This window comes from Parasteatoda tepidariorum, chromosome 1 (assembly GCF_982258835.1).
Source record: "Parasteatoda tepidariorum strain Cologne lab strain chromosome 1, Ptep-v5.0, whole genome shotgun sequence".
Lineage (NCBI taxonomy): Eukaryota > Metazoa > Arthropoda > Arachnida > Araneae > Theridiidae > Parasteatoda > Parasteatoda tepidariorum.
This window is the reverse complement of record NC_141755.1, coordinates 133,778,748-133,794,133: the sequence shown is the minus strand read 5'-3', so window position 1 is coordinate 133,794,133 and position 15,386 is coordinate 133,778,748. Positions and strand designations below refer to the sequence as shown.

General features: G+C 27.0%; 1 protein-coding gene and 1 long non-coding RNA gene across 25 annotated transcripts in view; both read right to left on the bottom strand.

Moving 5' to 3' along the window:
• Positions 1-220: 220 nt before the first annotated feature.
• On the bottom strand, positions 221-6,176 carry LOC147817005 (uncharacterized). The gene is made up of 2 exons (XR_015429827.1): positions 5,648-6,176; positions 221-384 (listed from the first exon to the last, which is right to left on the bottom strand). It is a non-coding gene; the product is annotated as an uncharacterized LOC147817005 (long non-coding RNA).
• A 226-nt stretch (positions 6,177-6,402) lies between these two features.
• The window catches only part of LOC147817004 (uncharacterized), a 70,534-nt gene continuing 61,550 nt past the window's right edge, over positions 6,403-15,386 (bottom strand). For 12 of the 24 annotated variants that reach the window (XM_087153470.1, XM_087153477.1, XM_087153487.1 and 9 more), the window contains one exon: positions 11,103-11,187. In XM_087153470.1, coding sequence (XP_087009596.1) covers positions 11,138-11,187 — 50 coding nt within the window. In that variant the 3' untranslated portion in view covers positions 11,103-11,137. Of the gene's footprint in view, positions 6,845-11,102; positions 11,188-13,368; positions 13,449-14,106; positions 14,214-15,386 lie in introns of those variants that run through there. The other 12 variants (XR_015429817.1, XR_015429812.1, XR_015429815.1 and 9 more) reach the window with 10 other exon arrangements.

Genomic DNA, 15,386 nt, shown 5'->3' with positions numbered 1-15,386 from the left:
AGTGCACAGTCATAAGCTCAAGAAACAAAAAATCTATAAAAAGGTATCTAATATTATTGAATAATAAAAAGGAATTGTTCTTTTTATACAAACAAGACATCAATCATTCCTTGTTTCTAGGATTTCACAAGGGTTCCGTCTCCTAGCTATTACTTGGAAAGAACGGCAACATCGACAAAGGGATGGTAACTTTTAAAGAATATACAATGAAAACCAGAAATTCACAATAAACAAAATAAATATTTAATAGGAATCATCATTAAAGTAAAAGTGATAAATATTTTAATTACAAATGTTGAAACAAAACATTTCATTTCAAAATTTAAAACTCTTCTTATTTTTTGTTTTCTTAAGATTCATGGAAGATGAAGCTTGATTACAAGTCTGAAATGAAAAAGAAACTGTATTTAACGATTTATATATAATAATAAAAATACACTTAGGTAAAGTTTTTGGTAGTTAAAACTTTGGTAACTTTTAAAGAATATACAATGAAAACCAGAAATTCACAATAAACAAAATAAATATTTAATAGGAATCATCATCAAAGTAAAAGTGATAAATAAATATTTTAATTACAAATGTTGAAACAAAACATTTTATTTCAAAATTTAAAACTCTTCTTATTTTTTGTTTTCTTAAGATTCGTGGAAGATGAAGCTTGATTACGAGCCCGAAATGAAAAAGAAACTGTATTTCTCGATTTACATACAATAATAAAAATACACTTAGGAAAAGTGTTTGGTAGTTAAAAATCCTATAAATAAAATTTTTCTGAAAAAAATTGCAACGGTTAGTTTAGGAGAGAAAACTATTACAACTTCCAAAGGCTATAGGTGAGAAGAATTTTAACCAATAACTGCGTAGAAATTTGATTTTAGATGTTTTTTAGACCATTTATTTATCTGATGTATCAAAACCATTATGAGTAAATTTAGTTGAAGGCAAAGATTGAGTTATCCAAAGTTAATCTGACAATGATTGTTGACTTCAAAATAGACTTGAAAATTTAAATTTTCAGTTAGTAGCCAGTGGCAGGTAGACTAATAACTTAGCAGCTAATTTTTCCTCCAACCAAATGAGTCAATAATCAATACTGATAGGTCATTTTTATTTAATTAATGATCCCGATCATTAAGACACAGTTCCCAGTAGAACACCGAAGTCAAGCATCATTGGCTGCGGTCAGTAAGCGGGAGGGTGACCACTTTGATCATCGGTCCTCGTTAAACTGTTTTACCATAAAGTGCGCGACTTCGAGCACAGGTCGTCGGGCTACCAAAATGGAAGAGTCATCCCCTCTGTAGAGGATCAAAATTGTGATGGCATGTCTTCGGATCATCCTCGGGATGTTTCCCAGACCGTCGCCAATAGCCCATTGTACAGCTCTAGTGCGACGTAAATAAAAGAAAGCTATGAATAAAAATATTGTAAAATTTTTTCGTTAAATGTTCACGGAATAAAAATGGTTTACTGCATTCATCTAAACTATTCTTTACTATATTTCGGGTAAACGTACGCAATGAGAATGCCTCTGTGGCTGAGCATTAATAAGATCTACGGCCAAATTATTAGACGCACTATAAGTTTCTATGTAAAATCTTAATTATTAGGTGATACTCTTATGTGGTTTGCACTTGTTTACGTTTAAATTAAACGATATAGAATGTAAATTTGTATAATATTTATTATATCAGGTATTATATTAGTACATTATTATTAATTCGACCAAATCATTAGACGCACTGCAGTTTTTTAATAACTAGTGTTTTAATAACTGCATGTTTTGCACGAGTGTATATGCGATACATTTATATTTAAACATACATGTAATGAGTGCTATTCTAGAGATTTTTTATATACTTCCTATTTGTAATTATTTTTAAAGTATTGCATTACAATGTTAACCAATTAATACACGAACGTATACAAGTGCAAACTGGTTTCAGTCGTTAAAGTAAGTTGATAATTTATATAGAATCTTTAGTGCATCAAATAATTTGGCCAGGAACTGATACTAGGCAAAATCGGTCGAATCGTTCCTCAGAAATCAAATCCCAAATATCTGACTTTCTTAGAATTCGATTTCACAGGAACTATAAAGTACGCTTTTGTATCTGATTTCATAAATTAAAATATCGTCCGCATTAATTAATTAGCCTATTTTCGGTCACCCCCTCAAATCATTAAGATTAAGTCCTAGAACGTGAAGATCCGATCATTAGATCAAAAGTCATTCGTCGTGGTTAGCTTTTTTGTTTTTCGTACTTTAACAGTGTTTTTTGTTTTTTTCCCCCAGCAAGTTTGCACTTTATTATTTTTTTTTATTATATAAAAAAGCATTGATCACTTAAATCACAAATATTTGATTATTTCCTAAATCACTGACCAGAAAAGCATAGATTTTGAAAGTTAAAAGAACAAATTCATAAAAAGTGTTTTAAAATTAAAAAAACTATTTCATGTAAACATGAATTAAAACTTTTTAATATCTCCTTATATTTAACCTAGCCAATTTTTTATTCAACACCATTTCGACTATCGGTGAAAATTAAGTTCTCCAGTTAAATTTGTCTTCTAAAAGTAGCAGAGAAGTGAACGCATTTCTAAAGTAGTTTGTAGTTGCTACATTTTTTAAAAAAAGTAGTTATAGTTAACTACAATTGTAATAAAGAAGAACTACAGAGTTAGCTACTGAAGTTAACTACAAAGAAAATGCAGTTTTACCGACCACCACCCCTGGGTGCTATCTATGGGGGCAATTTGATCTAGGAGAGCGATGAATGAATACCAATACTATTTGAATTATAAATCAAAACGATGAATAAATACCAATGCTATTTTTATTATAAATGAATACAATTACAAAGATTTTAAAAACCAAGCGATGATTTTAAATCACATACTGAATATATTTAAAATATGGGTAAGGCAGGATGGATTATCAAGATGGTTTAACTGAGTAAATTATAGATGATTATGCAAAAAATATCTTAAACTTTAAAATGGCAAGATTTCCATTTGACATATTGATGATATAAAATTTCATTTGCAAAAAAAAAATATTATTCTGAGTCAACATGTTTTGAAGCTTCAAAATATGCGCCCATTCTCAAGACTCGCCAGATGTGAATGAGGCATGAATATATTCCTCACTCACGTCATGGAGTCTTGAGAATGAGCACCTGTTTTTAAGCACTCAAAACACTTAGATTTTTATTACCATCAGCATATTTTTTTTAAGCAAATGAAGTTTTATAAGATTTTTCTGTAATATTAAAATAAGCAAAAGACATAAATCCACTACAATATTAATCTAAGAGCTGTGATGGCTCAAGTGATAGAGCGTTCGCAGTCTCATGAGCTGAACCGGGTTTGAATCCCAGCTGGTCGATACGAATTCCGCATTCGCCTTGCACCGACCACAATACTGACGTAAAATATCCTCAATGGTAGACGGATCAGAGGTTAGAGTCCTCTTGCCATCAGGCTAACCTTGGGAGATTTTGCTCGCCATGTAACCCAAATGTGGGTTAGTTCCATCAAAAATTCCTCCACAAAGGCAAATTTATCACACTACTTGATACAGGAGTTCCCTTGTCTTCCAGATTAGGTTCAAAATTATAAGGCTATGGCGTGGAACATTAGTAGTCGTAAACCAAAAAATCGGGTCGGCTGTTCAATGACAATTATTAAAAAAAAAAGCTTAGCTAAAATCTTAATTGCCTAATTTCTATAAAATAATTCATCATAGCTTAGTCACCCTCATCATAATGTAGCGATTATTTTTATTCAAGATGCTTTTTCTAAGATATGGGGATAGATTTGTGCAATAACTTCAGCAGTAATAGTTAATACGAAATTTAAAATGGTACAATACCATAAACAACGTTTTTTTTCTTCAAACAATAGAATACACTTCAATATACTTAACTGTAAGAAGATCAACCAAGCATAAAAAATTTAAAATAATGTTTTAAGTTTTATTACAAAACAAATAAAACAATTAATGAAGAAAATAATAAAAATATAAAACAGTTACTAAAAGCACATTTTAAAAACATGAAAATTTGGTGCTTTTTACAGTTCTTCTTTATATTGTATAATTTTGTAATTGAAACTAAAACCCATAGAAAATACACAGCATTTTGTATCTTATATAATATGTCTTTTGGTCATTCTGTAAAAAATTTAAAAATACATCAAAAAATTTAAAATAAGTGGATGTGTATAAAGGTACTTTGAAAGTACCTTTATACACATCCAGGGTGCATAACCAAATTTTTCAACAAAAAATAAGCACCTTTTAAATACTTTTTAAGCACTCAAAAATATTTTTAAGCACTACACATTAACAAAATGCAAAATAATTTTCAAAGATTTTACATGATCATGATAAAATAACCAGTTTCTGACAAAGAACTATTTTCTTGATTATATTAGCCATTATAAAACGATGAAGAGGTTTTTCCGTTTGATATCAGAGGGAGGAAAATGATGCCCGAAATTGAGAATATCTTGCAAAATGCAGCAGAGTTTCAGAGAAGAAAAAGCAAAATAAAAGAAGAAAATTAATAAAAAAAACAAACAAATGTAACATAAAAAATAATTAATTATTAATTTACAATAAAAACAATTATTATCTTCCAAAGCAAAGCAGATTATACAAATGAGACTTAGAATCTTGCTTTAAACAGAAAAAAATAATTTAATTATTCCTTTTTTTGTTAGATGTAAAAAATCTAAAATGTATCGAGATTTTTTATTTTTTAAATTTTTTTTTTGTAAATCAAAATGCAATATGTTTCAACACATTTGTGCAAAATAACCTGTCTTGTTACAGTTTACTATAATAATTATTTATTGCATTTTCTGTTATTAGTGTGATTTTTTAAAAAAAAACTGCACTTGTGAGAGATTCATTAATAGAGGTTAAAAATTTTAAATGATATAGCCTTTCATTTAACAGCTTATAATTTATTGAAACTGATATTTAAAAGTTAATAGTCATTACTTCCAAATCTTCAATTTTTTACTTTGAACATGATACCTTGTTTGTTTAAAATTATCAAGTTTAAAATTTTGGTTATCTGATAGACCTTACAGTGCAATTGCCGAACTAGAAATTTGTACGTGTACAATGCAGAACATACAACTAAACTTTTTGCTTTCCTAATAAACTCATTCCTAATAAATTCCAGGTGGGTGACTACCCTTTTTGTATATAATGCAAGTATTGTGTATGATTGTGCAAATAAAATGTTCCAAATGGCAAAAAATAAATTTGTCCCAGACTTTTGTCATATTACAACAATTTTGGACTGTTTTTGACACTTTCAACAGGTTTTTGATGTGTCATATCAAAAACCAGTTATTGATGTCAAAAACCAAATTTTGTTCAAAAATGAAAAAAAGAGAGAGAGAGACTGATAGTCAAAATCTGTCTTCAAACGTCAAGATTAAAATTGGAAGAGAAGGTTACAAAATAAAAAATTTATAAAAGTCTGTTTGAATATGATCAAACACATTTTTTTTTAACTTCCTCAATTCCTTTATATTTAAATGTTAGAAACAGATATTATTTTTTTATTAGATTATTTATTATTTTAAATTACATTCAGTTAAAACAATAATAATAATAACTTACTCTGAAGTTCCATTAACTTTTTTTCTTTTGACGGAACAGTCTTGCATGTCTCTTTGAACATTCAAAAATGAATCAACAATATCAGCATCAGAAACCTGAAACAGATTAACTAAAAATTAGTTTATTTATTAAGTTTAAAAAGTAATAAAGTAGACACAATCATATACAGCTCAATAGATATATACTTGCAAGCAGTAACAATTTTGAAAGGTAAAATTAAAATGTTAATTTAGTTAATAGGTAATAAAAAAGTTGTTTCTTTTTTAAATGGTAGCTTTTACAGAGTTTTTAGTAGCTTGGAACTTTACAAAAGTGACTTAGGAACCAAAAATATTTTTTCTTTGTATAACTGTCGGTGAACAGCGGACCCAAATTTTTCGGTTTACAACTACTAATGATCCACTCCGTAACCTTGCAATTTTGGACCTGATCCGGAAGACAAGGAAACTCTGAATCAAGTATTGGGAGAAATTTTGCCTTTGTGAAGGACTTTTTTTATGGAACTAACTCGTATTTGCGTTATATGGAGTGGAAAACCACAAAACCCTCTAGGAAACTCTCACACCATGACGGCAAGGAAACTCTCACCCATGATCCATCTACCACTGAGGATATTTTACATCAGCACTGTGCAAGCCGGGTGTGGTATTTGTATTGACGAGCCATCGCTGGGATTTGCTCGCTGGGATATTGCATCGCTGGGATATTTTTTTTAAAATTGAATAATCATTTTTAAAAAAATTATTCAATGCCTCAAATCATAGTAAATTGATATTTTCAAGCAAAACTGTGATGCTTTTTGCAACTTTAGTGTTCTTTCCTTTGCTTGCAATGCAGTAAGAAGTTGCACATAAATTGTTAGATGAAAATGAGCTTGATTTGGATTTTTCTTAATTTAATTAGTGGGGACGTGGCTTTGCAAAAGGCAAAAAATTATAACAAAAGCAACCATGATTATATGTTAAAGTAAATACAAATACCTACTTTTTTCTCTCAAGTATCAATAATATAATGCAGTAAAGTCATATTCCGGTTTATATTTGATTTTGTATCAGCAATCCTGTTTAAGTTAGATAAGTGGTAACCAGAAGCATTTCCTCGAGCACCACGATTCATGGAATTTCCAGAATTAGTTCAAAAAGTCTCCTCTGAAGCTCTTTGGATGCCTCAGAAATAGTTGAAAAAAATTTGATTTCCCTTTAATGGAAAAGATTTTAAGAAGACGATATTACATAAAAAAAATAATTTAAAGCAGTAAGAAAACCATTAGTTTTAAAACAATTAAAGCTCTTTTAAAAACTAATGAAATGGTACAAAAAAATTACAAAAACAAATTATAATGAGAGCACTACATGAATTTAACATTAATGTTTCAAAGACATTCATGCACTTTTCAAACAAAGAGAAACACCTACCCCACAAATAATTTTAGATTTAAACATAAGAATATCTAAGGTTTCATTAAATTTAATCTACCTAATTGTTTAAGATTTTATAATTTAATAAATAGAAAACTAAAAACAAAAATAAAGACTTCCAATTGAAAGAATAAATTCTAAATGGTGGTAAATTCATGGAAAGATATATTAAACAGACAAGATTTTTTTTAAAAATTAATAGAAAGATTTCTTAAAAATAAAAGTAATAAAAAAATTATAAGCATTATTGCTGTTTTGAACAAAGAATAAAAACGTATTTAATAACAAATATTTTTTTAAAATTGTGTTTCACCAAAAGATTATAGAGATGTTTATGTAAAAGGATAATGGTAAAAATATATTGCTTTTATAATTGGATGAAGTTTATTTCTTAGAATGTTTAGTTTTGAAATTAAATAGTTATTTATTGAAATAGTTGTAATGTTTTTTATTCTTATTCATTGTTTATTCAAATAAGAATTTAAAAATTCAGAAAAAAATAAGGTCAAGTATTTATTCTGCAACTTTGCAATAAATTTTTAGAATAATAGAAAAAATGGGTTGGCAGATATATGAGCATTGATGAAACTTTATAAGATATAATGTTGAAAAAACTTCATAGTACTTAGTTTCCTCCTTATGAAACTGCTGAATGTATTTAAAATTTGGTTTCTTTTAATTTTTCATGAATTTTCTTTTATCTTTAATAAATGATAAGTCTTTTGTGTAAATAATAATGTGCTCTAAGATTCATTTATTAATTTGTTCTTGGCTTGCATTAATAGATTTGTTACAAAAATTTTTTTATTCGTTTAATTGCATTAAAATGTAAAGATATGATATTAGAAGCAATTTTCTTTTAGCACTGACAATAAACAATATTTTAAGTTTGCAAGCATTTATATTATCAGAATTGTGTTTATTACTTTAATTTTGAATTATTTGACTGAAATTTGAGACAAGTATATAAATTTTTTATTTCAATTATGTTTAAAATAATATAACGGTAAAATAATGATAATAGCAAAAAAATTCTTTGATTGATTTAATGTTTAAAATTTAGCTGAAAAACATCTACATTATAGTAAAAGGAAGAAAAAAAATTGAAATCACAGTAGAAAAGAATCTCGTGTAAATTTTCATCAGAAAGGTCCTGTATAGTCTTTGTGAAAACAAGATTTGTAAATGCTTAATATAGCTTTTTCTCTCGCTTATTTATCAATATCCGAAATTTAACTTTAGTATCTCTTCAATTTTTGTATTTTCTTTTCTTAAAATGCCCCATTAAAAGGTTTACATATTGTGCCTCTTTTTCGTAAACCTTTTTACGATTCTTGCAATCCACAATTTTGAATGAGCAAAATACAGGCAATGGTATAGGTTTGCTTTAAACCAAAATAAATTTTGTGATTAAATTCTGAAAATAGTAACTGATAGTAGTCTAGTTTTGATCATTAATACTAAATACAGCTTTTTAAGTTGATGTTAAAAAGTATGTTTTTCATCTGCTTTATGTGCAATTACATGTTTGTGTAAATTTTTTTCTAGATAAAAAAATATTTATTACCCTTTTTATATGTTTCGAAATTTAAATGTTATGTTAATTTTTTTGCAAACATTGTTGGTGTAGTACTTAATAATTATAGAACTGTTAAAAATTTGTGATGTGCATACATAAAATTATTTTCACAATAAAAAAAAATATTGACAATTTTTAAAATATTTCATGTTTTCCTGGTTTTAATCCTTAAAAAATTTCTTTCAGTGCCTTTGGATTTTGATTCAGATTTTTTGTTAGGTAGAATTTCAAAAACTGAAAGAATATGACCATTGAAAAAAGTGAAAGAAAATTTTTGGAAGAAAGTAACTTAAAAAATTTTAATATAGTTCTCTTTATCGACATAATCATTACAGAAAACGATAAATTAAATTATTGCATATATAAAGCAATTATTGTTTTGTTTAGAGAGCATTTCAAAATTTACTTCCATGGCAAGGAAGACAAAATAAAAGGCTTTATAGGAACGAAGAAATACATTATTAAAAATGATGAGAATTTTTGTCAATGACGGACTGAAGGGCGAAAGTCCCCAGCCATTTTAAATAATTTGGTTACCGCTTTATCACCCAAAAGACCATGAGAATTAATATAACCCTGTAACTGAAAAATTTTTGTGGTAAGAGAAATAAAATAGTTAAAGGAATAAAGAGTTAAAAATAGATTTTGATATTCAATTCAGCCACAACAGTGAATTAATGAGTTATACATTTGTATTAAATTAAAACGTTAACCGTTACATTGATTGTTAAGAAGATAATAAAATATTTATATTAGCTTTATATAAAATGTAATAAAAATGAAATAATTAGTTGAATTTAATTAAAATTGAATTAAAAATGATTAAAAAAATCAAATTTAAGAAATTAAAGAAATTTTAAAACCTAAGAAATATGCAATGCCATCTCATCATTCACAAAAAACCAGCTGGACACAAAGTATCATTTGCAGGAAGAGGAAGAAAACTGATGATAGCAGAATTAATTATTATTTAGTATGTACTGCTAAGTAAACAATGAGTGAATGACAAAGCTACTGATCCATGTTTTACTGTTTCACAACAATACAGAAAATTAAGTAAATTTATATTGCTTAAATATTATACTACCATCCAAATCATCCTCTTGTTTATTACAAAAATATTAATTAATGCAAGATAATAACAGAAAATATAAAATTAGATAGCATCAAAACTTATGCAAAATATTACAGCAAACTCTAAATAATATTATTTTGTATAGAACCTATCATTACATGATGCAGAGAAAACAGTGACCTTTTTGAAAGTCGTGAAAAAGATAGATTTTCTGGCTTTCTAATGTTCAAAGTGACATATAAAAGTTAAGAAAGTAGCTCAAAGTGAGATATAATACCATATTCCACTTAACTTTTAACAAATTTTTGAGTTTGGTAAACATAAATTGAAAATTTATAATAGACTATTTGTTATTGATCAAAACCTTATGAACCTTATGATGAAACTTTATAAGATATAATGTTGAAAAAACTTCATAGTACTTAGTTTCCTCCTTATGAACCTTATGCTAGAACTTTATATATAGACATATTATGTCTATAAAAATCTGAATCTGATTTTTCTTTTAGTTCCATTCTACAGGGGTGATTGTGAGCCCAAGTCAAAATTCCGGAAAATTTCCTGAGTTAAAAAAAAAAAACCAGTTTAAATTGAAAAATTAGAAAATTTTTCCTTTTTCTCAATATTTCTTAGTTTACTTAAAATATATTTAAAAATTTTCACATACCTATATCATTTACACATACTTATGATGACCTGGAGAAGTAATTAAAATTTACAAATATGTCTTTCTTTTTTGAGTTAATGATTATAACAACTATTTACTGATAAAAAATGAATATTAATTATGAAAATAAGCTTATAAAGTATCCCTCTGGCTCTCCCTTACAAACAAATAAAATAAACTGTGTTTTTAAGTTCCACCTTTGAAAATTTGATTTCCGTAAACTTCTGTGATCAATGATTTTTTGAAACGTCTGGACCTTCGATCTACGGAAACTTCCGGATCACTGTTAACGAAAAATCCGGAAATCCGGATTATTTCCGGAGCACAATCAGCCCAGATTCTAAAAAATATCTATTCCAAAGCAGGGTTTGAATGAGAAAATTTAAACATCATAAAAAATGAGTATTGAGAATAAAATTAGAATTATATCTGATGCTCACTTATTCCACCAACAAGTGTAAAAATTAAAGTTATGTATATTTTTATAAAAAAGATGTATTGTTAATGACCTAATATAAAATATTTAATGTTGAAGAATTTTTTTTATAACTTCAAATGGAAAAAAAATATCGTTATCATTAAAAAAATAACTTTGAACACTAAAATTAGAAAAACGTTCATTAAAAAAAATAAAACCATTGTAAAAATGATGGGAATAATTTTAAATACAAATTTTTCATTTTTTGGCAATCAATCATAATAAGAAAATACCTCTATTTTTGCTTTTAAGTCACTCACTCTTTCTTGCAATTTATTTTTTTGTAGAATAAAGTTTGAATTCTTTGTTCATAATGAATAATTCTGAAAAAGAAAAATATTTAAAGTGAATGAAATTAGCTATTGCTATTTATTTATTAGAAAAATAACAGCATTACTCAGTCAAACACTCAAAGACTGGCAAAGGCAGGGGCATGAGGGGCAGTTGCCCCGGTCCCCACATCAGAGGGGCTCCCTAAACCGAATTAAAACTTTATTTTAGGTTTCCTTCATTAATGAACTTTTTTTTAACAAAATATGTGTACAGTGTAGAATCAGTCAGTTTTATGTTAACTCCTTCATAAATCTATCATATCACACAGAACACAAAAGAAAAATCTATATTTTGTAAATTCATGACTTTCTAGTGTGGAATTCAGTTAAATTTTCGCAAATACGATGGAAAAATGTGGTCAATCAAAAGCCTGTATTTTTGCGTATAGCAAAATGCGATATGTTTACAAAATTACAGGTTTCTGATTGGCTTGAGTGAGCCATTGTAATTGCGAAAATTTAGCTGAATTCCGCCCTAATGTCAGCAAGGATATGAATTTTTTGCAGCCAGATGACAAAGTTAACAATCAAAAGTATTTAATTTTAATTAATTGACAACATGATTCTACTTTTTCAATTTTGTTTCATAAAGCTACGGAAATATTTTAAAATAAAGACAACTAATTGACAATTTAAATCAGTGTTTCCCAAAGTGTGGTATGCGTACCCCCAGGGGTGCGGGAACAGTTCAGCGGGGGTACACAAAGGCTGAAAGCCCTTATATAGTAAGACGGAAAAGAGCAAAAACTGCTACGAAAGACATTTTATTTTAGCATTTTTTCGAGAAAAATAAAATATCTGTAACTATCAATATTTCTTCTATAGTTTTAAGATATAAGTAAAACTGCTTCTTTTCCAAGATAAAGAAGAAATTGTTGAATAGTTTTAAAGTAAACTCCTGTCGAAAACTAGCAATAACTTAAATGGTTTTTCTACCAGCCTTTCCTCTTTTCCGTCTCGCTTTCACCCCTGGGGTACACGTTCTTATGCAAAATATCTTGCAACAAACGAAAATTTCAAAACATTTTATTTAAAAATAAAACTAGCCATGAAACTTTATGATTAAGTATTTTTCTATTGACTATTTTTTGCAGAGATAACAGTTAATAATTAGTGGTATCAACAGCCAGATGTGATTTTTAACTTTAGTGCCATTTTTTTACAGTAAAAAAATCCATTCATTTTTTTATCAGTGGTAGACAGGATTACGAGGAATTTAAAAAAGTTACACATAAGTCATAAGTTTGGGAAACACTGATTTAAATAATTACAAATATTTCAAGTACATTTAATTTAAATAAACTATAACTTCAATAATAACATTAAAAAAGTTAAAAAAGAAGATTTCGGATTGAAATATATACAGGACCTGTGAATTGTAATAAACTAAAAAAATAGCATTTTCTATTTAAAAATCTAAGGTCACACTTTTTTAAAAATATATACAATTTTATTGTGATGGCAAAATGAAAACTTTATTTGGCAAGGAGCCACAATAAAACAATTTATATACTTTATCACCCTCAAATAAACTGTACATTTAAAATATTTATATAGCATATTTTTAATAAAAAAATTTCCTGCTTGTTGAAAAATACAAACAAGATACTAAAAATTTTTCATTTAAATTAATTTTTAAATTCATTATTAAAAAATTTTGATGAAATCCAAACTGCTCTGATCTATTTTTAAAAGCTGCTTAGATGTAAAAGTTAAATTTAGCTATTATTTTCATTTGTCTTAAGCGATTAATATGTATTTCTTACAAACTTTATTTTTATATACAGTAAAGCATTATTTTTATGTTCCTCACTTATCCTTTTCCGTTATTAACATTTATTATTACCATTATAATCAGTTATTTTATAATAACTTTTATTTATCTCTTTCATTTATTTGTCATTTCATAGTATTTCCAGTTTATTCTTAATCTATGCATCTTAATTTTTTTTTATGTTAAAAAAACAATTGGTTACATGTCTCATTTTTTTGAAGTATATAATTTTTCGCCTGGATTCATAAAGTTCTAAGCAAGGCTCACAAAAGGAATCCTCCCCCCCCCCTAATTTCAACTAAGTAAGTCCCATAAAAAAGTAGTAGTTAAGAATAGGGAGTAGGGATTAAATTATTCGCTGAAAAAGAATGAGATATGCATAAAAGATCAGTACTCACAAAAAACTTTGTATAGAAACTTTAAAAAGAACTTCATTATTCAAATCTCATATCTCTGAGCACGGTTTTTAGAAACATTCCTACAAATCAAAAAAATTTTTAAAAGCACAAAACAATTTCACTGACAGATAATTGTAACAGGTGTTTTGTTAACTATATTAATAACCATGTTGATTGTTTTCTACATCATTAATATTAGGTTGAAAACTAATGCTCCCATCAAGTCATTATTAAAAATTTTATTTCAATGGTGAATTTGCATTTTGTTTCCTTTTAAGTTATATGTCCGTTGGTTTATACACTGATAATATATCAGTCCCCTGACAGATATAAAGAATAAGCTTTACTATACTATAATTTTTTTTTTATTTTGCCCTTTTTAAAAAATGGTGGTTTAATGCAGCAAAAAAGTTAAAAAAGTTTTTCTTAACAAGGAACTTTGATCATTAACTGAGACTACCAAAAGAAATTATTTTCTAATATTAAGTCACTTTGGATTTAATATTAAATTGGGGAATGGCGGGATAAATTAATTCAATATGAGACTGGTAATTTTCAGAAAAAAATTTCATTTTGGCGAACAGATGGATTTTTATGATATTTCAAGCTTTATTGTATTATAATTCAATTATAAATATTGCAGAAATAATTTAGTTAAATTTTTATTTTCAGTAGAAAAAGATATACCTTAAATTTAGCTTTTAACAAAATCACTTAATAGAAAAAAATAAGGCATACTTGCTTATTTCAAATAAAAATCTATCAGATCTAGCCATATTATCAATTTCTATGCTATGTTCTTCCAAAAGGACTTTTTCCTCATGACTAGGCATAAACTTCAAAAGCTTTAAAACAAGAATAATGATATTAAATAAAAAATTACAAGAAAAAGAGTAACATACAGGTTGCTACATAATTTCTGTACTTTATAAATAGTTTTAAAATCCTTGCAAAAATGAAGTAAAAAAAATATATGCAATATGAGTTGCAACTTAAAATTTACAGTGAGGTAAAATTACAGTGAGGTAACTTAAGTGGTGAAAAAAATCAGTATTGCTTGAGAAATTTTTTGAGGGAGATAGCTGAATTAAACAACATTCTGAAAAAGATCCTTGGCATCAAGCAATGTACTGTAAAAATTTTTTTCTTCTGGTGCGTTATTATACAAAATGGCCACCATACAGCTTTTTTTTTTGTACTGAAGACTTACTTCTTGAAGGGTGCATGGCTGGACAAGTAGCACAGCGAATTTTTAAGTTAGAATGAAAAAGCCGTTTTAATTTACCACAGTGTAAGAAAACATTCCCTAGAACAATCACTAAAAAAACAGTTTATAGCAAGAAAACAATGCAATAAAATAATTTGAATTTTTTAAAAAAAAATCTATTGTCTCAATTATTACAGAAATAACAATTTATAAACTTTAGATATAATTTTATTTTAATATTTTTGGAAATGACTGACATAGTTACATTTCACGAGGAAAAAAAAATAAAGATAAATTTTCAACTAATTCAAATATAAATTTAACTTTGTAATTATATAGGGTGGTTTTTTATTATGTAGTTTCAGAATCTAAATAATGAATGATAATTATCAAATAGCAAGTGGCTTAAATTACGACTTTTTTAAAGCATGTTTTACAAACATTGCAAGAAGAATAAGATTATGTATGAAGAATAAAAGTTGTATGAAGAAATGTATGAAAAATAAAAGTTGAGATATAGTATTATTTCTTAAATAAATTTGAAATATTCAAAAAAAAATCATAATATAACATAAGAACAAAAGATATACTTTGGAGTAGGAAGGAGGAAAATGGATGGTAATGGGATTCGCTAATATAATTTTATTTAGTATTTCTGTATTGCTAAGTAAATAATACATGGAATGACATTATAAAAACTATTGTTCTATGTTTCACTGCTTAACAGCAATACAGAAAATTAATTAAAACTATATCACGTAATTATTCTACTACCATCCAAATCTTCCTCTAGCTTACTCCAAAAAATAAA